Source organism: Selaginella moellendorffii, unplaced genomic scaffold, assembly GCF_000143415.4.
Source record: "Selaginella moellendorffii unplaced genomic scaffold, v1.0 SELMOscaffold_67, whole genome shotgun sequence".
NCBI classification, from domain to species: domain Eukaryota; kingdom Viridiplantae; phylum Streptophyta; class Lycopodiopsida; order Selaginellales; family Selaginellaceae; genus Selaginella; species Selaginella moellendorffii.
In genome coordinates, this window is record NW_003314328.1 from 621,118 (window position 1) to 644,546 (window position 23,429).

The 23,429-nt window shown below is 42.4% G+C and overlaps 4 protein-coding genes across 6 annotated transcripts; 1 reads left to right on the forward strand and 3 right to left on the reverse strand.

Annotated features, from left to right (window-relative positions):
• Positions 1-4,877: 4,877 nt before the first annotated feature.
• LOC9653005 (putative E3 ubiquitin-protein ligase LIN-2) lies at positions 4,878-7,366 on the reverse strand. Of its 2 annotated transcripts, XM_024659356.1 has the most exons (7): positions 7,308-7,366; positions 7,146-7,195; positions 6,163-7,068; positions 6,025-6,100; positions 5,905-5,973; positions 5,819-5,850; positions 4,878-5,751 (listed from the first exon to the last, which is right to left on the reverse strand). In XM_024659356.1, exons 3-7 carry the CDS (start codon positions 7,059-7,061, stop codon positions 4,899-4,901), a joined length of 1,929 nt encoding a protein of 642 aa, XP_024515124.1. In that variant the 5' UTR covers positions 7,062-7,068; positions 7,146-7,195; positions 7,308-7,366; the 3' UTR covers positions 4,878-4,898. The 2 variants fall into 2 exon arrangements, with proteins under 2 accessions (XP_024515124.1, XP_024515123.1); XM_024659355.1 differs by having other exon boundaries at positions 7,146-7,366.
• Positions 7,367-7,515: 149 nt separating this feature from the next.
• Positions 7,516-8,758, reverse strand: LOC112340601 (vesicle transport protein SFT2B-like). The gene is made up of 6 exons (XM_024659359.1): positions 8,566-8,758; positions 8,439-8,492; positions 8,307-8,380; positions 7,887-8,004; positions 7,740-7,798; positions 7,516-7,665 (listed from the first exon to the last, which is right to left on the reverse strand). Exons 1-6 carry the CDS (start codon positions 8,695-8,697, stop codon positions 7,593-7,595), a joined length of 510 nt encoding a protein of 169 aa, XP_024515127.1. The 5' UTR covers positions 8,698-8,758; the 3' UTR covers positions 7,516-7,592.
• LOC9653006 lies at positions 8,715-10,376 on the forward strand. Of its 2 annotated transcripts, none has more exons than XM_024659358.1 (9): positions 8,715-8,826; positions 8,906-9,138; positions 9,188-9,309; positions 9,368-9,484; positions 9,546-9,632; positions 9,697-9,782; positions 9,834-9,946; positions 10,011-10,040; positions 10,096-10,376. In XM_024659358.1, the coding sequence occupies exons 1-9, from the start codon at positions 8,739-8,741 to the stop codon at positions 10,156-10,158; spliced, it is 939 nt and encodes a 312-aa protein (XP_024515126.1). In that variant the 5' UTR covers positions 8,715-8,738; the 3' UTR covers positions 10,159-10,376. The 2 variants fall into 2 exon arrangements, with proteins under 2 accessions (XP_024515126.1, XP_024515125.1); XM_024659357.1 differs by having other exon boundaries at positions 10,107-10,376.
• A 9,367-nt stretch (positions 10,377-19,743) lies between these two features.
• On the reverse strand, positions 19,744-21,453 carry LOC112340606 (cytochrome P450 71A1-like). Its single transcript, XM_024659380.1, has 2 exons — positions 20,414-21,453; positions 19,744-20,357 (listed from the first exon to the last, which is right to left on the reverse strand). The coding sequence occupies exons 1-2, from the start codon at positions 21,407-21,409 to the stop codon at positions 19,758-19,760; spliced, it is 1,596 nt and encodes a 531-aa protein (XP_024515148.1). The 5' UTR covers positions 21,410-21,453; the 3' UTR covers positions 19,744-19,757.
• Between the last annotated feature and the right edge of the window lie 1,976 nt (positions 21,454-23,429).

The following is a 23,429-nucleotide window of genomic DNA, read 5'->3' on the forward strand; positions in this document are numbered from 1 at the left end:
AAAATCCTCATCACTTAAAATAACAATGCCACTTCCACTAACACAAATGCTAGCGATGTCAATGCCTCAACTACACATCTTCTTCATCCAACAATCTACTTCAAGTGTTAATGGATAAACCGACAAACTATAGAAAATGAATGCTACAACCATTTTTCCAACACTTTATAGGCAAACTCCAGGAATTAAGGAACCAACTTAAGCTTAGCATAATGGACCATCATCGAGAATCCAGTCAAAGCTACTACAATGCTACTTCGTGCAAATAGATTAGCCTTCACCATCAACCACTTTTGGGGTTGATCATCGTTTAACCAAGCAACTTCGTAAACACATTACTCATTATCACATGGATATGATATAAGTATCACAATGACTTGATCATCAATTGAGCAACACCATGAGCCACGTCCATGTCATTACTTCAAAGGTTTATGTGAATATCAAGTGCCAACTCGATTCAACAAAATGCAACATAAATGCCACACTTTACCGATAGAGACTTACAACACCCAACACCACTAACTTTTGTTCACAACACAGATAAGCTCATGCCACTCTCTTTCCGACCAAACTCAAAACTAAACCAATACCAAGTTACTCAAGGAGCAATAGCAAGGTTCCTCGGAAAAGAATTGAGCATTGCAACCCAAGTCTTCCAATAGCAAGTCTAGACAAAATAGTTTAGTGCTTCACTGTTATCCATCCCATAACTCACCATTTGTAAGACCATCATTTCCGATATGCACCAAGATAGGGACTCTTGGTTGCATAATATGAACATGAGCAATGAGTTAACACTTCATTGCAAATCATCTCTCCAAAAAGAGAAAATGATTTATGTGTTTGATCCTTCCTCCCTAACGACTTTCTTTTCGGTCTTATCTTTGACTAAACCTCAAGCTTGAGTTCGCACTGCCTTCAGTCCAATCCAAGAAAAGTTTATGAGAGAGCACAACAATGACTACTTGAACCAATAGACTCATCCCTATAGTCTTGATTGATCCACTCATAATCATGCCTAGGAAGGATCCACTAGTGCTATGCTAAACAACTACGGACCAGCCTATTTGCCACTCATAGCAAACCCAGAGAAGGTTTACTTTCACCTACGGTACATGGAACAAATCATGGAACCATTGGAACAACTTATCGAACCACCAATAGGCTAACATTAATTCTGCCAACTCAAAGTGTAATCTTGAGTTGCTAATGTGCCTCACTCACGAGCCCAAGTGCAAACTCGTGCAATATGGTACACCTCAAATCCATCCCAAGGAATGATTGCGAAGCCTTTTGCACCCAAACGTGTACCTACTTGGATCATCATTTTCATCTCTGCGTATGCAACGAGACTAATTGCCCAATCTCATTCGATAGTACTCGCTGAGACGTATCCTCTGATACCAAATGTAGCACACGTGGTTTTGACCCTTTATCCTATGGTGATTTACCATAGAATAACATCACGAAGCAGAACCTAAACCCTCTTTATGCCACGTGACACATGCCATGTGTCCAAAGGACAGTGGTGCGGAACCCGAGGTTCAAGGTCTTGGGCCACTGAACAAAAGAACAGTGCCAAACTCCCAAGCATGGAGCCAAGGAGTGACGAAACCGGTCCACGGAGCAACTCCCAAGCATATAGCCCAAGGAGAGAAGGAACAGGAGCACGGAGTGACTTGGAACAATCCTAGAGCAACCAACATCCCAATGCCAGGACTAGCACGCAAAACAGAGCCAAACGGAGTCTGGTGCTATTTTGGCATACCGGTGGCCTAACGTGAGGATATGGGTACTCCACCAGCTAGCATGGTGTGGAGCTTGGGCTTAGACCCAAGCCGGACTCAAAACAAGAACAGGCACACAAGCAGGAGCTAGACTATGCCTCAGGTTGGTCGGCCATGCCCAACCTACCCCACTATCCCTACTATACATTTAAAACCCCCCACAGCCCCCCCCCCCCCCCCCCGCCCACTCCAAAGTTTCAAAATCACTCCACTCAAAAGTTTCAAAGTCACTTGTATAGCCTTTGCAAAGCTCTTCCAAAATCCACTAGTGAACTTTGAATTTCGATCACTAACGATGTCTTTCGGCAAACCAAAATCAGGAAAAACCTTCTCAAGGTAAACTACAACTAAGTCTGAGGTAGTGACAGTCTTCTGAAGTGCCAACAACCGCACATACTTCATCAACCAATCCACTAACAAAGTGATAAAGTCCATAGAGATATTACACCAATGGCTCTAAGGAATAGATAAAGGTTGCAAAAGCCCCCCCAACTTCTCTCATGGCACCTTAACCCACTGACAGAGCTCGCATGATTTATAATACTTGAGGATATATGCCTTCATATTCCTCCAATAAGAATTGTGCTTAATCAACTCATACGTCTTCTTGCCCCCAAAATGACCAGCCTCTGGACAATCATGACAGTGGAAAATAAACTTGAGTAATTAATGCATCCACCCGTGGCAAATATACACAGCCTTGTAATAAAGAATCCTATCCACCAATGAGAAAGATGTTTCCATCTAGTCTTGCAAAGAGGCCATCTTAGCATCTTGAGCCTGAGCTCAACCAACTGCCTAAACTCACTGACCACTTTACTTAAATGATGACAAAATTGTTTTTATAATGCCATCACATGATACATACGAAATAAAGCATTTGCCACTATATTTGATTTTCTTAGACGATGCTCAATAGAAAACTCCCCAAACTTTATGAGTTTGACCACCCAACGAACTTGCCTAGTGTTTAACTCTTTTTGTGTGAAAAGATACACAAGAGGTTTATAATCCATCAACACCACAAACACTGCACTATAAAGATAGTGCTGCCACGTTTGCAAAGCATGAACTATAAAGAGTAACTTTTTCTCATATATGGAATAGTGTTGCTTTGAGGGATTTTGATGGATTAGCAAGGTAAAGTACTAAAGCTTCACTCAACAAGTGTTTCAACACCATAAAACTCTCCTATTGTGGCTTCTTCCACTCGAATGGCATGTTCTTGCACAACCATGTCAAAGGAATAGCCACCTCTACAAACTTATGCTGGAAATATTAGTAGTAACTAGCTATACCAAAGAAACTATATAACTTGGCCATTATAGTCGATGTAGGCCAATTCTCCACCACAGCCACCTTCTTTGGATCCATATTGAGATATCATAATATGGTCTAGATATTCCACTTCTAACTTTACAAACTCACATTTGCTCTTCTTCACATAATGTTTGCTGTCACAAAGTAATAAAAGAACCTTGTGTAAATGCACCTTATGCTCTTCCATATTTTTGCTGAAAATATCGAAGTTCTGTGCGAGTATTATCTACATTATAGGGAGGGGCAAAACGTAAACAAAAAGCAAACTCAAACTCATCCATGGTAAACACTGGTGGTTTCTTATCCACAACACGAGACTCCTCAAGCCAATTCCACCATTGAAGACCTGTATCATGCAAAACCATTTGAATAGCCACTAAAGCCTCTACATCTAGAGTTCTCTAGCAGCCAAGAACTTCTTCACATTGGCTAGCCAAGCAAGACACTCATCCACACCACCATCATTGGAAAAGGTTGGAATCTTGAGTCAATCTACTAAGGAAGGCTTACTTGAAGTGCTACCACGTCCAACCTCAAGTGCGCTCAAGCATGGTATCCATCATGCCATACATTTCATTTTGCATCTTTTGCTGATTTCAATTAAAGGTTCACAGCTCATGAACAACATCTTGAATGGTCTAAACCTTTGCATCTCTATTGGAATCATCTTCAGCACCACCATTAACAATAGAATTCTAGTGTTTAAGTTGGTCGACCATTGCAACCAACTCTTCTGATACCAATGTTATGATTTGGCACGAAAAGACAAAGATTTAGTCTTCCTAGACTACACTATGCCTCCTCTTGAGGTTCCTCACCACCCAACCACCCTTGAGCTACCTCAAAAGCTCCACTACACTGCCAAGTTCTTTACCCTAATATGCCTTAATATACTTTTAAGCCTCCCTTTAACCGATGTTGATCACGTGGTCAAAATTAGTGCATAATAGTGCTTCTATCCCTTTGCTCCTTAGGCTGAATGCTCAGGTGTCACTTCATGCTCTAAATCCTTTACTCCTTAGCTACAAGTTTGGGAGTTTGGCTACATACTTTCATTTAGTGGGATGAATCGTATGACGCTCTCAGAAGGGTCTACCAGCATGCAGCACGATTCGTGCTCAGCCACTGCACCACACAAGGCTCAACTTTACGAAGTACTGCCAGTACCAAAGGAACAAAGCTCCAAGATCTGATTCATGCCCAGCAGATGGCATCAAGTTGCCCGACTTGATCTTCCGTCCAGGCACTATGTTTTTCACGGATAATGCATACGAGAGCTGTGACATCTATGTGGAGATCAAAGACGACCTCTCCAAGCTTGAAGAGGCACACGGCCAGGTTCTGGACAGGGCCGAGAAGGGTCGGAAAGGTGCTCGAGTTGAAAGGAAGGTGGTGCTGGGCGCTGCATCCACAGGTTTGCTGTTCGAATTGATGTTTGTGTTCATAGATGTTTGCCAAGGTAGCCGTGCCATCATAGTGGCAGGTTTGGAGATCTCTGAAATGGGCAAGGGTATAGTTTGGGATTGCCAGAGCTCCTCTTCCAGGTTTCTGTGCCATGCACATAGAAGCAGTTTCACTTTCAAGGCAGGAGCTAGTGTGCTAAAGCTGGGCCTTCCCGCAAGATCCCGTAAGAGAGGGCGAGCAGTATAAATGTAATCGATCAGAGGATTAAAGCGAAATATTTGGTCAACTATAACGTCAACGATCAACAAACTAATACTTAAACCCTTCTCTTTAAAAACATAGCGCTATCCCTCGAGTTGTGGAGAACAAAACCAAGCTATCTTTTTACAACTTTTTGCGTGCCAGGAGCAAGCTGTGAACGAAGGCGATGGCGATCTCCCTGGACCGGCTGTCGTGCGATTGCACCAGCTGCATCAGCTTGGACGGCTTGCAATGCTGCGCGATGAAGTCGCTACACGTCTGGTCCGCCTCCATGCAGCACAGCAGGATCACCATCACGCTCACTTGCTCTTCGGGCGTCTCGGACTCGAGGCACTGGAGGAGATACGGTGCAGCCCCCTCGGACACCTTGGCGATCGCGCAAAGGTCGAAAGAGACGAGCTGCTCCAAGAGAAAGATCGCCGCTGCTCTTGGAGCCCGGAGGGCCGGAGAGGTCCGATCCACCACAACCTGTTCCTGGAGGACTTCCACGAGCGCGGGGACGAGCTGGAGAGCCTCGAGCTCTGGCGAGGGGAGCTTGAGCAAGTAGAGAAGAACCACTGCCTGTGGAATCCTGCCTTGTTGGAGAGTCTTGCTCACCCATCCGAGACTTGGGTCGTAGTCTACTATCCGCCGCCGAACAGCCTCGTTGTTGTGGACGAACTCGGTTAGCAGGCAAACCGCTGTTCTTTGCGTTTGCAGGGACTTGGACGTAACCATGAACTCCATCATGACATCGATGACTACCGGCTTGGTCAAGAAGGCTTCGAGACGAGGATTGCCTTTGGATTCCATCCAGACGCGGGCAATGACTGGAACAACTTGCTCGCAATCTTGGAGGTTCTCGACGGAACACAACGTTGCAACGGCTTTCCTCAGATCCTCCATATTCTTCGAAGTATCAAGCTTTATCGGTGTCTCGGCCAGGGGTATCTTTTTGTCCGTAGAATTTTCCGTAGACGAGAAAGGCGAGGATTGGCTGCATGAAAGCAATACTGGTGTTATCCTCAAGGGACAGACGGGAAAGTAGAAGAAAAACTACTCACCTCACAGTCGAATAGGCTGGTGATCCATTGTCCTACAGAACCGTATATATATTGAGAAAAGAAAAATGCCAAGTTGCCAAACATACCATTTCACTTCCGGACCGTACTCTCCAAGAGCCAAGTTCATTACCGTTCGACATTGATGGCTTCTTTGTCTGAAACGATAACGTTTATTCAGCGGGAATGATCTAGATTTAGTTAGGTACCTCCTTCGGTGTTGTCGGAGATTCCATAATATTTCCAATACTCGGGCAAACGTTTTCCTTCGCCTTCGTTTTGTTTCTACAAAAAGAAAGAGAACGAGAGAGAGTAAGCTTAGCCAGCAGAAACTTGAAAGGCCTTACCGTTCAGACGGTGCCACCAAATTGCTCCTTGATAAAAACTCTCGCTGCACGTATTGAAGCCGAATTTGAGGAGTTTTCACAGACGGGAACTTCAAGGTGCCGCCTTTGCGGTGTTGAGAGATCGCATACTGATAAAAACCCGCAAAAGCCTTCGTGTTCTCGTCCAGAGATTCCTGATAAAGACTCCTGAGAACATGTAGTTTTTCCTCACGCTCAAGGCACAGCTGGTCCAGAGGTCCCGATCGAGCACTAGACGGGTGAAGCTGATGCCAAAAGCCTTTCAAGTCTGTATACAGCGCCTCAATCGAATAAGACGACTGCCGTGGAGAAATCTTTCCGGAGGAAGGCACCTTCTGTGTCGACGGATTTCCGGTCTCCTTGCTATACCACTCCTCCAACTTGGAAAACCGAGGGAGAAATAACTGCTTCCAGAGGGTGGGAGCGAACTCACTTCGCGAGATGCGAGGACCAACGTTGAACATCTGGAGGATGTGCCAAGCCACTTTGTAAGGATTGTGTCGCACCAGCCAGACCAGAGCCAGGTACAAGTGTGCCGACGCCGAGACGAAAGAATTCCGAGACCTTCCCAGCAGCTTGAGGTACCTGACTGCTCGCTCGAGCTCTTCACCGTGGACATCCTTCACAGAAAGGACGGCCTTTTCGAAACCATCGACAGCCCAGCTGAGATTCGCGTGCTCGGCGTGTTCATGGTAGCTACCATTGGCCGCGTTCTGCCTCGCGAGATGCTTGAGCCACTCACGGTCTTGCGAATTCCTGAGAAGGGTCTTGGCGTAACCATTCGCGATCGAGACCACTGCTTTCAGCAACGCTGCACCGTCTCGGAGCTTCCCATTCTCGACGATGGACTCGTGAGACAATCTCTCTCGTAGAGGAGCCATCGTGAATCTGGAAAAAAAAAAAAAAAACAGAGAGAAGAGAGAAAATTCAGCTCAGAATGGTGAAGAGAATTGCGAGAGACTTACAATTGGTTGAGACTTGAAATCGCGGTCCGGGTTCCCACCAATCGCTCGACCTGGTAGAAGAAGAAAGGATCAGGCCAACGAAATCTAGCGATTTCCCTCCAGATTCAAACCGGAGATAAAGAAACAAGGGAAAGCAAACAAGAGCGTAAAAAAATCACGCACAGGGCCTCAGCCGGTCAGGATTCCCGTGACAAGAATCTAGGTTTCCTCAACCAAGATCCCTGATTTCGAATGGCGACGAAACGGATTCTTCCGCGCACGTTACGTACCTCCGCCGCCAGCGTCGCCTTGCCCGTGCCAGCGCCGCCATCGTCATGGCTTCCTCAACGCTCGCCCGTCCTAGCTCGAAAATATAAACAAGAAACCAAAATAGGGTTCTTCCACAAAATGGCGGGAAAAATTCGAAACCAAGCATATCCACAACACTGCACAGAGAATATTCGTTTTTCAAAGCTGGAAGGTTGAGAGGATCCATCCTCTCGCGGCAGACTGCGCAAATGGAATGTAGCTGAGACTGTACCTGGAAAAAAAAAACCAAGAAGAAAACGATGATGGTTTCAAACAATCAACATTGTCACTGGATTTTTTATTTACCAGATTAGAGCGAACGCCTGGATGATGATGGATAAGATCGTGAGCAATCGATCGTGGAGCTGGAAGAAAGGAAAAAATAAATTTGGAGTGTTAGTAGAGAACCTTCCAGCGATGGAAGAAAAAATCAAAGCAATCTAGTGATTTTACATGGAGAGCACAGAAGAGGGCTAGGAAGATACTGAAAATGTAGATGGCGGTGGAAAGAATGCGCACGGGATCAAACATCATGTCCAGTTGCTTCCTTGGTCCGACCAAAAATCCTGTACTGATGGAGACATTTCACGAGCAAAAAAAAAAAACATAAACGAGTGAGAGAGCTCAAGCTAAAGTTTCTAGAACAAGCTCAATCAAACTGGAGAGAAAGATCGAAGTATAAGAATGAATTAGAGGAGGAGAGTGGAAAGATCCACAAGGAGTGAAGATCACTAGAAAATGAAGAAGTGAAGATCACTAGAAGAGAGGAGTAGAAAGATCCACAAGGAGTGAAGATCACTAAAAGAGGAGTGGAAAGATCCACAAGGAGTGAAGATCACTAGAAGGAAGGAAAGAGTGAGCAAAAGAACAAACCTTCCCAAAGACAAGAGATTGCCAATGGTGAAAGTGATAGCAAACTTCGTAGGCCGGAAGAACACCAGAGAAGACTGGAAGAAAAAGTATAAAAAGTTTTAGCTTTGATCGATCAAACTAGATAGAGATTACCAGGAAGGAGCAGAAGATTCCCAGGCTCAGGCACGCTACAAACCCATACGCTCGCTGCGATCAATCGATCAATCGGTTTGAAGCTGTGACGAGGAATGGATCAATCGATCGCACAGCGAATCCATACCTGGCGCGCCGTGAGCTTCCATCCCTGCTCGAATGTCGGAATGAGCGATTCTTCCTCGTCCGGGAGCTCCTCATCCGCCGGGAAGCCGACGAAGTTCCTGAGCCTGCCCACAGCGCTACTCACTCTGTCCATGGAAAAATGGGAAGAACCCTAAAATACAGTAGCCAAAAGCTATGGCGTGGCGCCTTCTCGTGAGCGATGGCGCTGTGCAACCACTGGATCCAGGACACGCAGCGTCTTTCCTCAAGACGAAGCCGCAAGGTCAGTGATTCGATGGATCGCTCCATCGATCGATCTTGCCAGGAAATGTTTTTCTCTTTCTCGTTCCATTCCAATGCAGGCGCATACACGACGACCAGGACAGTGGATGGAGCTTCGTGCTTGCTTCTATGGGAGAGGCATCTCGCGCGGCTCGCGCAATCCTTGCATATCATGCGGAAGAAGGCAATCGATCAAAGAGCTCTCACGAAACTGGTGAATCCATCGCTTTATGCTGGATTGGAGGAAGCGCTGGCGAGAAGATCCGATGAAGAGGAGCTGGTTGTGACTGTTCTTGCTTGTAATAAGGATGAGGTACGTGAAAGAAAGAACAAAGGTTTAGAGATTTTTCTTTTTCTTCCAGGGACCACTGCAAATATCTGTTCATATCACTGGCCTCGTCCCGGCTTCCACTGTTCCAGCACAAGTTTCTGTCATGGGTCCTAGTCGTGAAACTCCTCTTGCAAAATCTTCGCAGTGGGTCAGGTAAGAGCTCTCTATAATTTCCTTGAAAAGCATAAGCTTGCCATTCTTTCTCTCGCAGGACACGGCAAGTTTTGGAGCAATGCATGCCCAAGAGCACTGCCGAAGTGATTCTCTCGAACGATGGACGGCATTTGCTCGAGGGGCTCGTGACGAACTTCTTCGTTGTCTTGAGCACGTAAGTCTGTTTCTCTGGGTTGATGTTCTTTTCTAAGATTTTCTCTTGCTATAGTTTCCAGTGTCGGTGAAGGGTCGAGATGCGTCGTCCAGACAGCAGCGCTTGGGAATGGCGTGCTACCCGGGACGGTCAGACAGCTTGTCATCGAGTAACAATTCGAAGTTTTGTCGAACTCACCCAAGCTCCCGTGTTTTCCATTCTTTCAACTCTAGAATTTGCTCGGAGAAGAACATTCCGGTTCTCGAAGGCTCACCATCTTGGGACGAGCGCTACCTCTGGAAAGAAGCGTTTGTGACGAGTAAGAATCTCGCTGTATTTTCCGAGTTTTCACGTCCGTCCTTTGTATCAGGCAGCGTGAGACTGATCCAACCTGTGAGCGAAATCCAAATGCCAATGCCATGGAACGCAAGCTTCGATCCGGCGCAGTGGAATCCAAACCACTGGGATACTTTATCTCTCAAGGTAGAGCTTTTCCACGCAAAACTTCCTTGTGCTACTAACATTGTTCTCTTTTCTCAACTCTCAGGCTCCCGGCAGCGTCACAAAGATACTACAGGTCTGTGTTCTTGTTCTTGAAGAAAAAGTTGTTCCATTTTTTCATGTCTTAAAAGAAGTTCTACAGAAGGAAGTGCTCGCGCGGGCAAAGTACCATGGCAGCTATGTCAGTAACTTAATCCCAGGAGGTTAATTACTGGTTTAGGGGCTAGATGCTATCAGTTTCTTTGTATATGTAGTTTGTTCATACACAAGATCACAGTTCTTGTGTGCCGTTTCATAGTGAGCGGTATAAGATGTACTTCTTATAGTGGACTTGGGCGAGTCTGTGGGACGGAAGCTCCTTGCGTTCGAAATGCAAAGACGAGCTTGCAAAAGCAGGATTTGTTGCAAAGAAGCACGGCTTGTCGTGAAAGCTTACTCTGTCCCGAGGTTTGTCACTCTTTGCCAGGTAGTTCTTGGGACTTCGAAGTAGTTCCCTGGAGAAATTGAAGGGTGTTCTTGCATTTAGTTATGATGAGAATTCGGCCTGAATATAATGGTTTCTTCCAGGACCTTTAGCTTCACGCTCTTGGCTGCACCCACAAAGAGTTAAATGGCCAGAATGTTCTTTAGCGTTTGATGACGAATTGTGCAATGATGGTTCACGGGTAAGCCTGTTCCCACCATTAGCTATTATCTTAAAAGTCATTAATTAAGAGTTTTATGAATTTTTTGGTTTGCTTAAGCAAACTTGTAAGGAGTGGATATATTTAAAATATGTTTGAACATTCTAGGATATTCTACCATTTAATGGTTGTTATTCATTTAGATTAATTTTATATTATTCATTTATATTTTATATTAATCCCTATGTAAAGATCCAAAAAGATTGCAATGGGAGCATAAGAAAAAAAAAATCCAGCATCAAAGTATTTTCAAGCATTCTAAATAAACAATTAATGGATTGGAAAAACTAAAATTTTTTATTGACTTAGCATTTTTTACAAATATAGATGGAGAGGATGTGTTAAGGTAACCTTCCAGCAATGAGATAGTCTCCATTGTAATTTACAATTTCTTCAATTATCATATTTTTTAAGAAATAATTTGGCCCAAACCAAAAATAACTTTGTATTTTATGAGGATCATTATATTGCTCTCTTCATGATCAAACAAAATTTACCTTCAATATATTATCTTATAATTTTATTATTATATCAAGTTTAATTTACATTTTACTTACTATTTCTAGCTTATTAAATTCAAACATATTGATGTGTTTAGAAACCAAAATATTATAAAATTAAATAAAATTTAAACATTTGTATTCACATTAAGAAACATAGATTTTATTTTTTATTTTTTATAAGTAAATTTATCCTAGAATAGCCATCTGGGAATTCCATATAACTTTTTTTATTATAATTATATATGTTTATTATTTAATAGTCTGTTAAAAATATGGATCAATTAATATTATGCTTAATAGAGTGTAAACTTAATTTGAAATGGTTCTAAATAAGTTTCTAGTGTTTTTGTATTTTTACATAAATATAGCATGTGGGATAAATATAGATTGGGGAGTAAAAGGAGTTCTTAGTGAGCAAGATGTTCAAAATATAATTGATCATGGTTTTTTTAATTTAACAAAGAAAGTAAAATTTAATCTTATCTATCTAGAAAATTATAAAGATGCAAGAATGGTTGATGTTAGCAAAGGTGTAATTTTTGTAAGGATTGAACGTTTAGGAATAAATTGTAAATCTGGAAAATTAAAAACAAAATATGTATATGGTACCATAATAAGAGATGGTTTAATATATACAATTAATAAATATAAATCATTATTATTATCACAACAAGCAGATAAATGTAAAATAACATTAACAAATCATATAATTGAGTATAGTCTCCAGTTTATGTGGAGTCCTCAAAATTTATTTCCATTTTCTTATAAATATATTTATTCTAGTGAAAAAGATTGTGATACAAGTTTAACCACTTTAAATTCTGGTTTTAAAGATTTCCGTTTATTAAAAGGCAACTTTATAGTATCATCTAATGGTAGAAATATATTATACTTAACATCAAATTGCCAGCTTGTATTTTTTTCAGGTAAAAATCTCTTATGGGAATCTGAAAATATTTCCTTTTTTGAAGGTAATTGTGAACTTATCTTGCAAACTGATGGAAGTCTTGTTATATATACTGAAATAAACCAAGTGTTATGGTCTATTGAAAAATATTGCAACAAATGCATTTTTCTTACATATATTACCATTGAAGATGACTGTAGCTTTATGATATATGAAGCTGTAGCTCCAAACCTTATTTGGTGGGGAAGAATTTTTACAAATCATATAGGCTGCAATAAGGATTGAATCTCTTAACATGAAATTTATTTTATTTCTAAATTACTTTTGAAGTATAACTTCAATTCTAGCAATTTCTAGAGTACCACTACCACCTGTCTTAGTCCTAATCTAATAGGCCTATATAAATGTTTAAAAAAAAGTTTTTTTATCAAACAGCATATAAGTAGTACATAAGAAATGTTTATCCAAATTTTTGTATTAAATAAAGATGATGCTTGGGGGTGCACAAAATATGTAGAGGAAACACACTATTTTAACCCCTTTACTGCTAACATACAATCAAGATCACTCCATATAATTGTTTGGAATGACCATTGCACAATTTTGAATTTAATAATTGTAGTTTCATACAAACTACACTCATTCCAAAGGCAACCTTATTGACTTTGAGAGAGGAGCAAAATGATGCTCTCCCTTAAGAGTTTAAGAAAGTTTATAAAAAAATTGAGCTATCAATGGCTCTTAACTTCCTTATTCTTCTTTTAAGAGAATTTGAGATTGCTATAAGTTACTAGCAGGCAGCAATGATACCATCTCTATTGACAAAATGGAATTCATCTAGTAAATTGAACATGCATCATTAAGTTCTTTATTGCTGTACACTACTTTCAAATTGAGGTTGCAAAAAAAATAGTAAATACATTTCTTACAAGAAGAATAGAAACTTGAGGTTTGTCTTGGATGAAAACCCTAAAAAAGAAGCCGTTGCTTATTGGCATTTTGGGATGTCTAAGTAAGTTGAAACAATGCCAAATTTGATATATTTTATTTGATAGCTCAATTTATAATTTATAAACTTTCTTAAACTCTTTGTAGTATATTCTTTTTTATTCTATCATTTAATGGTTGATATGCAATAAGATTAATCTTGGGTTTATAAATTACAAATATGCTTATAATTATAAACTTTATTTGATCAATTAAATTAATAAGTAAGAATAACACTACTATTAAGCAAACCAAGTATTGCTACATGCAACATGTATTATAGTTTTCTAAACTAAAAACATTTTAAATTAAGACCTAATATTTATATGAGTTTTCTTATTTATATACCTAGTTTTATATCTAATATGTTTGCTTCCTTCTAGTGTATATCAAACATCTCTTTCTTATATGTAAGCCATCTTCATTTATTTTTATTCAATTTTTTGGAATAAAATGTGGTAGGACAACCACATTACCTTAGTGTAATATCAATCATATTATCATACTCTTGTTACACCATGGCATCAATGACATAGCCAAATGTAACATTATGCACTTCAAACAATTTATGAAGTTTTGGGATCTTAAGAATAAAAACCAAAATGCATCATTATACATTTTGAAGTGTTTATCAAGATTTAGATTTTGAGAATAAGAACCGTAGTTAAAATCTCCTTCAACTGTACAAAAGAACTTTAACAAGTTAGTGTTCAATGAATGGTATACTACCCTTCACTAACTTACTCAATGGAAGAGCAATATTTACAAAATTGTAAATAAACTTGTGATGTTATCTTTAAAAAGGCTTTAGATCCATCTCAATTATACCACCATCAATTATATGCTTGTGAGTGCTTGGAATATGGAAAGGGAATACAGAAATGTGCATATTAATTAACCCAAAAACCCTAGCTTATATACAAGAGCGAGTGGTCTAGATTGAAACAATCCGACGGCTATTAAAATCCCACTACGCTAATATTAGTATACGGCATCGTAACCGTACACTTGGCCTTCACATCATCCCCTTCTCTTAGGATAATGGAAGACCATCAGGGTTCTCTTGAAGATGGGCCGGGATCCGGAGGAACGTCAGGAGGAGGCATCGGTGGATCTGTAGGTGGTATTAACTCGAGAATATTACAAGCTTGGCACCAAACGCAGTTACGCACATACCGGATAATATCACGTCGCATCTCCGGCCAATAGAAAGACCTGTGTAGCTTCTCAGTGATACGACGGTGTCCCATATGCCCACCTAGAATAGGAGAATCATGGTAGGCATGGAGAAACCGCGGAATAAACACCGAAGGCACCACCAGCCGTAAATGATTATTAGGATCCGTCCCCACAAAATAAAGAAGGCCATCTTTAAGACGATATTGAAAATGTAAATGCCGGAAAGGCAAGTCATCAGCAAGTGATGCAGGATTCTTAAACCCATCTCAAAGCCTTCGAATCCACGGCTCAATCTTTTGAGCCTTGCGAACCTCATCAAGAGAAGGTATATCTTGCTTTGCGCCTTGTGGACACTGAACGTCAAGGACAGCAACTGCCGACGGCACAAAATCCTCATCTAGAAAATCCACAGATGCTGGAACAACAGGTTTGTCAAAAACATGAGAAGTGAGTGAAGAAGGAAGAGGAGCTCGAGAAAGGGCATTAGCATCAGCCATAAAACTCCCTGGGCGATGAACAACATCGAAATCATATATTTGAAGCTTCAAAGCCCATCGAGCCGTATGACCAACCAGGTTCTTCCGCTTCAATAATGAAGTAACAGCAGCATGGTCACCTTCAAGTAACGTCCGAGAACCATGTAGATATGCATGAAGTTTCTCGAAACCCCAGACTGCTGCTAAACACTCCTTCTCCGTCGTGGAGTAGTTCATCTCTACTGGTTGTAATGTACGGCTTATATATGCAATGGGATGGCGCTAACCAGGCACACTCGAGCTCTCTTGCATCAACACACTTCCAAGACCAATGTCAGAAGCATCCACGCGCAAAATAAAAGGTCGAGTGTAGTCAGGATATGCCAAAACCGAAGGAGTCGTCAATAGCTCTTTAAGATCCATGAACGCCCGCTCACAATCCGGAGACTAGATGAAAGATGACGTTGATGACTTCAGCAACGCTCGCCATGGTGTAGTGCGATCGGAAAGATGATCCACAAAACGACTGAGATACTGCATTTTACCCAAAAAGCGCTACACATTATTCACACACTTTGGAGTAGGAAACTTTAGAACAGCCATAAGTTTGTCATGATCAACTTGCAAACCCTCACGAGAAATACGGTACCCAAGATAAGTTGTGTCTTTGGACCCAAACACGCACTTTGACCACTTCAGCTTTAAACCAACGTCGCGTAGCTGATCCAACACTTTACAAACATCACGAACGTGCTCCTCCCACGTCCCCTCCGAGTGGATCAAGACATCATCAATGAAGTCAGCAGTCACCTCTGGCATATCGCAAAGAACCTCATCCATCATCCGCTGGAAAGTTGCTAGAGCATTGTTCAAGCCAAACGGCATCACCAAGAACTCGTACAAACCAAATGGTGTACGAAAAACAGTCTTAGGAATATCTTCTTCGGCCATCGATACTTGCCAATACCTAGAAGCAAGATCTAGCTTGGTGAGCCAACGACTTCACCCTAGACGATCCAAGAGATTAGCAATGTGAGGAAGAGGATACACATCTGGGATCGTCACTTCGTTTAATGGACGATAGTCGATGCAGAAATGAATACTCTCATCAGGCTTCGTCACAAGATGAGGTTCACATGCCCAAGGACTCCGCGACTTCCGAATAACACCCTTCTCCAGCATTTCCTTGATGTTTGCTCGTAAGATCTTGATCTCCTTAGGTGACCGATGACGAACAGGAACCTTGATTGGACGAGCATCCCCGGTTGGAATCGGATGACGTGTGGCAATCTTGGCCCCAGACGATAGGTCAAATTCAAAGAGATCAAAATACTCCTTCATGAGCCGGGCAACTGCTGCAACACAAAGATCATCGAAGGGATCAGAAAAGGGAAAAATAAAACAAGATGGAAACACAAAAGGAAAGAGTGGGGGAACAAAAGTAATAGAAGCAGAGGTAGAAGTAGAGGGACGAAAAGGTATGGAAGTGAGAGGAATGGATGAAACATAAGGAAGTATGAGACAAGGGGGAGAAGCCTCAAAGTCACACTTGGCATGATTGCGCTGCAACCAATCCATACCAAGAATGAGGTCAAAAACTTGACTTAGCACCACCCGCAACAACTGCAACTCAAGCTCGAGATCGCCCACACGCACAACCAGGTCCACCTCATCCCGTGCACATGCATGTGTATGGCCGTTGCCATAAAGAATGAAAACTAGTTCCGCCGCACGACGCAAGTGTAGACGACAACATGTGGCAACAAGTCGAGCAATAGAAGATAAACTCAAACCTGTATCAACCAACACGGAGAAAATAATAGGAGACCTCTTGTTATAAAAACGAGCTTGGAAAGTAAACACTGGATGAACCGGTGCCGAGTGAACCCCTTGATGATACTCCCAAAAGAAAGATGGAGGGGTCACTGATTTATTTGCGCAAGGTCCCTCCGTTACTTGTGCGACTCCTCATTTCCCAGATGTATCTCGGTGTCAAGACCTTCCACTACAGTAGCACCCACGGGACGTTGCTGACACCAAGGTCTCCACCCAGGAAATGGAGGTCGCCAATCCGGAAAACGACAGCAACACTGATAAGTATGACCAACTTCATCACATGCCCAGCAGCGAACATCATGGCCACGACCACGTCCTCGCGCTTGTCCTTGGACTCGAGCAGCAGCAGCATCAACCTCAATTGGAACAAAACCATCACCCATAGGAAGTGGAGCGGAAGGACGTGCAGCGAGAAGTGGAAGAGGCGACGTCTCATAACGTTGTGCCAAGTGAAGAGCATCGTCAAGGGTGGCAGGAGCAAGTGCATACACAAGTCCGACAAGATCTTGACGAAGTGCTGGCCACAACATTCCTAGCTTGATCCGCTCTGACATATTTGGCTCCGCACAAAGCAAAAGACTTCGGAAACGAACGCCAAATTGCATCACTGACTCAGATGGCCCTTGGCGAAGATGATGCAATTGTTGGAAAGCATCATCACAATCATCGGCATGTCCGAAGGCGCGTTTGAAGACATCCAGAAGAACACTCCAATCCCCACGAGTGGCTGCGCTCAAACCATTGTACCACTGCAATGCCGTCCCTTGGAGACACGTGGGAAACTCATGCAACCGTCGAGCATCATCCCAAGAATGATATGTGGCAATCATTGTGAAGTGATAGAACCAATAGTACACATCATCCCCAGGATTCCCGCGAAAGAACTCCGGCCGAACGCGAGGATTGGCACCAAGAGCAGGAAGAGTTGTACCACGTGCCGTGAACGCCACCATCAACTGAGTTTGGTTATTCAATTGCAAGCACATAGCATCAAGCAATTGTACCAACTACTGCTCTAGAGTCAAAGGAGGAGATTGCTGATCTGCCATGAAGATGAACGAAAAAGAAATATCAAAAGAAGAGAAATGACAAAAAGCTAGAAGGAAATGGTAGATCTAGACAATGCAAAAAGCTAGATCTAAACCAAAACTCTGAAAAAAAAAGAACAAAAAAAAGGAAATGGAAAAAGTTAGATCTAGATGATGCAAAAGTTAGATCTAAACCAAAATCCCAAATCCAAGTACTTCTCAGGGACAATCAAATGTGCCCCTCATCTCCACTAATGTGAGTGCTTGAAATATGGAAAGGGAATATAGAAATGTGCATATTAATTAGCCCAAAAACCCTAGTTTATATACACGAGCGAGTGGTCCAGATTGAAACCAATCCGACGGCCACCAAAATCCCACTACGCTAATATTAGTATACGGCATCGTAATTGTACACTTGGCCCTCACATGCTCAAAAAAGTTTACATATAATTAACCAAAAGCACATTTTCTCTCCTTAGTATATAATTTATTTTTTTGCAACTTCTAAAATACTAAACCTAAATGTCCAAATGAATATTTCATTGAAGACTAGAATATTGTCGATATATAAAATAACATATGTGTCTAAATAATCTCTAAATATTCTATTCATCATGATACTAAGGTATTATATAACCCAAACAACATAAACTGAACTCATCATATAATTTATAATAAGTCTTAAAGTTATTTTTTTCACATTCTGATCTGCCACTTGTATTTGATAATACCTAGATTGCAAATCAAGCTTGGTAAAATAGTTAGTATTTAAGAGTTAATCAAAAAAATTATCAATACGAGACAGTGGATAATTATTTTTTATGAGGGCCCAATAATAAATACACATCCTTATAATACCATCCTTTTTCATAACAAAAAGGACTGACATTCCATAAGGCAGGTTAGTTATGAGTTTTGTCAAAAAGCTCCATAAATTGCTTCTTAATCTTAGCCATCTCTTTGATATTTAAATAATATAAAGTTTTAGTGCAGAATAATCTTAATTCGATGATCAACCTCATAGCTAAGACATAGCTTTGATGGTAAATCTTCACTCTCACCTTCTATCACTTGGAACCTAAAAGGTATAAAATCCCTTTTTAATTACGTTTTTGAGCTACTCTCATAATTAAAAACTTAGTATCTCAATCCTTTTAGGAGTGCTTTTACAATTGAAAGGAAACATCAAAACATCATTCTAACTTTAATATGATACAATTTTGTCTAACACTATATATCCTTTAGATATACTTTGTTAAAGAAATCCATATTAAATATCATTTGAAAGTTTAGTATCTTCAACACTATTAAGTTCAATTATTATTTCCATTTAGATATCTTTATTGAAACATCACTCATAAATTTCCTAGCAACTCGCACAACAAACCAGAAGTGTATGGGTGACATCTACTTAGCTTTTAATCTTAAAAACTTAATTAAATCATTAGATATCATGTTGTGTGTGGCTCTTGTGTCAATCATCAATAAAGTGATACATCAACAAATCAATGTTTATATTGACTGTGAGAAAAGTTTGAGGAAAATAACTCACCACTCCTTTTTTCATAGTTTACATTATCATTTCAACTTTACCACCACCATCTTCCCTTATAAAATTGACATAAGATTTTGTGTTATGTTTATTTAGACATTTTGAGGACTCCACCACCCTAAGCCTGAGCCATGATGCCACTGTTCATCTCAGGGTGGAGCATCCACTAGATGCTATGAGCTGGTAAGTCTTGCATGATGTACTTGGTGATGATGTCCTTGAAATCAATTGTCAAGTTTCCTCTGTTCTGGTGAACTTTACCATTGCAGATGACAATCACTCCCACCTCTACATTGCACAGTGTCGCGAGCTTCTCAGCCTTGCCACAGAGTCCCTTCAGCCACTTCGTTTCCCTCCTCGACTTGTCATTCTGGATAAATTCAATAGGAAGTTTTTGCATTCCCAATGACTCTTCATGCCCTGAGACTGTGCGAGATTGTGAGAAATGCGAATTCAAACTGGACGGCACTGTCTAGTTGTAGTGGCACGTAAACCGCAAATAGCTCCCCATGGCATCCATAAAAAATGGCCACAATGCATTGCCACAGCTCACAACGAGCTTAAACAGAATTTTTTATTCTTGCCCACTTATCCTTTAAGATAACTTCAAGTCTAAGCCTTAAATTTGAATTTAGGGTTCTATCGATGGGAGGCACAGACAATGCGGGGCGACGTGACCGCGGCGGCCCCCGCGCCTGCGAGCTCCGCCATCTCGATCGGCTTCCCAAGCGGCGATCTCCAGCTCCAGCGATGCAAGAGGTAGGCGAGGGTGAGCGTGACATGGGGCATGGCCAGCGGGATCCCGACGCAGCGGCGCCGCCCGGACGAGAAGGGCAGGAGATCGAAATCCTTTCCCAGCACGCTGTGGTCGCTGCCCAGGAATCGCTCGGGGAGAAAGAGCTCGGGGTCGCTCCAGATGCTTGGGTCGTGATGGATTGCCCAGATGTTCACAAGGACTGTGGTGTGGGCGGCGATCGTGTAGCCGGCGAGAGTTACCTCGCGATCGTTGTAGTGGGGCAGGCCCAGCGGCGCGATTGGACGCTTCCGGAAGACTTCCTTGACGATGGCTTGGATGTAAAGCAGGTCTTTTAGATGCGACTCCTCCAAGGGACGATCTCTTCCCACGACTCTGTCCAGCTCCTCGTGAGCTTTCTCCTGGACTCTGGGGTTTACTATCAGCTCCGAGATGGCCCATTCGATCGTCCCCTTGGACGTTCCAGTGCCGGCCAGCAGCAGATCCTGCGTCCCAAGCTTACGTGAGAAAGAACGAAGAACGTAAGTCTTCTTTTGCTTACCTGGAGCAGTGCGATGATCTGGTCGTTGCTCAGCTTGTTTTCTCCTCCCAGAGTCAGCATCACGTCGACGAAGTCCCGGGGATTTTCTGGATCGAAGTCTTTCGCGTGCTCCTCGATGACTGCTTCCAGAAAGCGAGATCTTGCTGGTAAGGCTTCATTCTTGAGACGGTTTTGCGTCCCTCTGAGCGTGTCCAGCCATCGTATCGCAGGGATGTAATCACCGGCAAACAGCCTCCTGGATTCTTTCGCTTGGATCGCCCACGACGCCTTGTAGGCTTCGGCCTCGGGAGTGAGCGGCGTGTCGGTGCCGTAGAACTTCCTCCCGAACAACACGCACGTCATGAGGTTGGTGAAGTACTCGTGCAGCATGGAGCTGAGATCAAACTCGTGCCCGTCTTTTGCAGACGCCTCGACGATCTCTCCAAACGCTCCCAGCTCCCTCTTGCGAGTGCCGGCAAAGTGGCTCACCTTGGAGGCCGTGAAGAGCTCTGTGCCGCACACTCGCCGCAGCATCTTCCATCGCTCGCCGTGCGGTGCAAAGATAAGGTCCTGGAAGTTGTAGCTAAGGAGGCGACCGATGGTGGAGAACAGGGGCCTGCTCGCGAACTCGACGTCGTGCTCCTTGAGGACTTGCCTCGCCATCTCCGGGCTGCTGATGATGATGTGAGGCCGGACTCCCAACCGGAGAAACATAACAGGGCCATACTTTCGAGCCATCTCGGCCAGCGAGCGATGCCGATAGGGGCCGAGCGAGAAGAGAGAGCCAACGAGGGGCCATGAAAAAGGACCTGGTGGGAAGTTCTTTTTGCTCCTCGCGCTGCTGGAGTGGAAGATCTGGAAGAGGAGCAGCAGGGCGGCCAGTGACGGGCAAATCCAAGTCCCCAAGAGCAGCAGCGCATCCATGGTGTTGCCTGGGTAGAAAAAAGAGATTGGTGGAGCTTTAAGTACGTCGAAAGGATGAATCGAAGGCTCCGGAGGGAGTGTTCGTCGAAGCATCCATGTTGTTTTTATATGAATATAAAAGATAAGCTAAGATCTCTTTTAAACTAATGACAATTAGGGTTCATGCTATTATTCGTTTTTGCAATTGTTTTGTCTCCCGAGGAAATAAATCATCTTCTTGGCAATTTTGCAGATGCTCCTCCAAGCGGTCTCACCTTCAAAGTAGGTGCTCCAAATCCAAAGCCTTCCCACTCAGAAGAGGATGAAAAGTATGTCGTGCGGTCTGATTCAGGCGAGATATGGGAGCTGGAGCTCGTCCACAAGTACGTGGACTTCCTCTTCCATAGGGCCTACTATCTAGTTTGGCTGGATGACGGCAAACAGCAGGCAGTGCTGAAGTGAGGCTCCATGCAGTCGGCCGAGCATGCAGTTGGTCTTCCAATTGAGCTCTTCAGCCAGGTTGAGAATTCGGGAGGCTCTGGCTGGCAATGGATGCAAGATCAGGATCCCCAAGATCCTATGGTCGGGCTAGTTTAGCTGACTTTCGTGCTCATGAGTACGTTTGTGGGCATATGCCTCGACGATGCTGTTCCACGTATGGCAAGACGCTTCTGGTCCGGGATGCTGCTGAGATGGGAGCCAGCTGCTAGAGACGTGCAGGAGCTGCACAAGCAGGGGATAGAACCTCTCTAAACCAATACCTTGCTCACGGTAAACAACATTCCTGGGGCTGATGTCCCTGTGGATTATGGGACAAGAGTCGAACGAAGTACATACTTACGTCCTATGTCAAGCCTGTGTTATTGTGGGTTGCGATCATCGGAATATGCAGGTAGATATCTTGGTGTAACTTTTCTTTTTATGTTTTCTAGAACTTGAGATCTTGCAGGGCTCTAGACCCCGTCGTTCTTTTGTCCGAGACAAGCCAAGTTGTCAAGGAAAGATTCTTGAATTTTCTACGATCTCTTTCAACTGTCCTGACATTTGCGTTTACCTTCTCGACTTTGGGATTGCCACGTCTGCGTCAGACAACAATGGTAGCTAGGGACCCAGCCCTATCAAGGACCTGGAGTTCGAATATATGAATTCAGTGTTCGGCAATGCAATTGATACTTCAGTGGAAAGGAGGCTGGGATGGATTTGCTGTGGTGGGCTGCTGTGCAGGAGGAGGATGAGGACTCGGTGGTTACCATCTGGTGGCCTGGTGCAGTGAGGTGCCCCCTTTTATTCTTACTGCTAAATAACTAAAAGCATATCTAGGAAATAATGTTGAGCATCTACACCACTCATGTAGATGCTCATGTTTATATAATGTGTTTCTAAACAAATGTACGATCATCTATGTGGACTTAAAATGGATTGTGTGCACTCAATCTTTGCACGATCATTTATGTCTGCCACTATAAAATATTGTAAACTTTCTTGTAAAACTTTATCATCCTTAAAATTTACAGAAAAGTTCAGTTGTTTAAATTTAGCTACTTTAAGTGCTTTTCCTTTTTTTTTCCTTTTGTTATTCTCCTTCTTTAATTTATGATTTTGTTTTTGCAAATTTTCAATCTCAATGTTTTGAGCTATATGTGATTAAACTCAAGCTCTTCCTCTTTTAACTTAGCTTAAGCCTTTTCTACAACATTTTTAATATAAATTTCCTCTTTTCAATTTGCTTGTTTAAATGATTCCATTTCACCATCTCACCAGTAAATGGTACAGTCTAACTTATCATACATAAGTTGCTTTGGATCTATTAAGAAAGTTTATGTGTATCCAACTAGAGTTCAAAATTTGAACAAAAGTTCAATACAGATTGATCTTTTAATATTAAATATACTATACATGAATGTTAAGCCAAATTCCAAACCTATCACTCTATAAAATAAAGGTTTTAATATACACTTAAAATCCCTTTTAAACACCAACTTCCTATACATAACTGCAAAATAATGCCAAATGGTGTTTAATATAATTTCATACCAGTAAGAAGGTAACATAGCACTTGAGTTTAGACCGAAGCCATATGCAAAATAAAAAACAAATCTTTTCATCAATTAGTACCATAGTCCAGAATTATAAA

Coding starts and splice junctions, on each gene's coding strand:
- LOC9653005 (XM_024659356.1), bottom strand. CDS start 7,061: ATGGCTCCTCTACGAGAGAGATTGTCTCACGAGTCCATCGTCGAGAAT. Junction 6,101..6,162: donor TTGGTGGCACCGTCTGAACG/GTAAGGCCTTTC, acceptor TTCTTTTTGTAG/AAACAAAACGAAGGCGAAGG. Junction 5,752..5,818: donor CCAGCCTATTCGACTGTGAG/GTGAGTAGTTTT, acceptor GCTTTCATGCAG/CCAATCCTCGCCTTTCTCGT.
- LOC112340601 (XM_024659359.1), bottom strand. CDS start 8,697: ATGGACAGAGTGAGTAGCGCTGTGGGCAGGCTCAGGAACTTCGTCGGC. Junction 8,381..8,438: donor GAATCTTCTGCTCCTTCCTG/GTAATCTCTATC, acceptor TTTTTCTTCCAG/TCTTCTCTGGTGTTCTTCCG. Junction 7,666..7,739: donor CAGGCGTTCGCTCTAATCTG/GTAAATAAAAAA, acceptor TTTTTTTTCCAG/GTACAGTCTCAGCTACATTC.
- LOC9653006 (XM_024659357.1), top strand. CDS start 8,739: ATGGCGTGGCGCCTTCTCGTGAGCGATGGCGCTGTGCAACCACTGGAT. Junction 9,310..9,367: donor AAATCTTCGCAGTGGGTCAG/GTAAGAGCTCTC, acceptor TTTCTCTCGCAG/GACACGGCAAGTTTTGGAGC. Junction 9,633..9,696: donor GTCAGACAGCTTGTCATCGA/GTAACAATTCGA, acceptor TTTCAACTCTAG/AATTTGCTCGGAGAAGAACA.
- LOC112340606 (XM_024659380.1), bottom strand. CDS start 21,409: ATGCTTCGACGAACACTCCCTCCGGAGCCTTCGATTCATCCTTTCGAC. Junction 20,358..20,413: donor AGATCATCGCACTGCTCCAG/GTAAGCAAAAGA, acceptor CTTGGGACGCAG/GATCTGCTGCTGGCCGGCAC.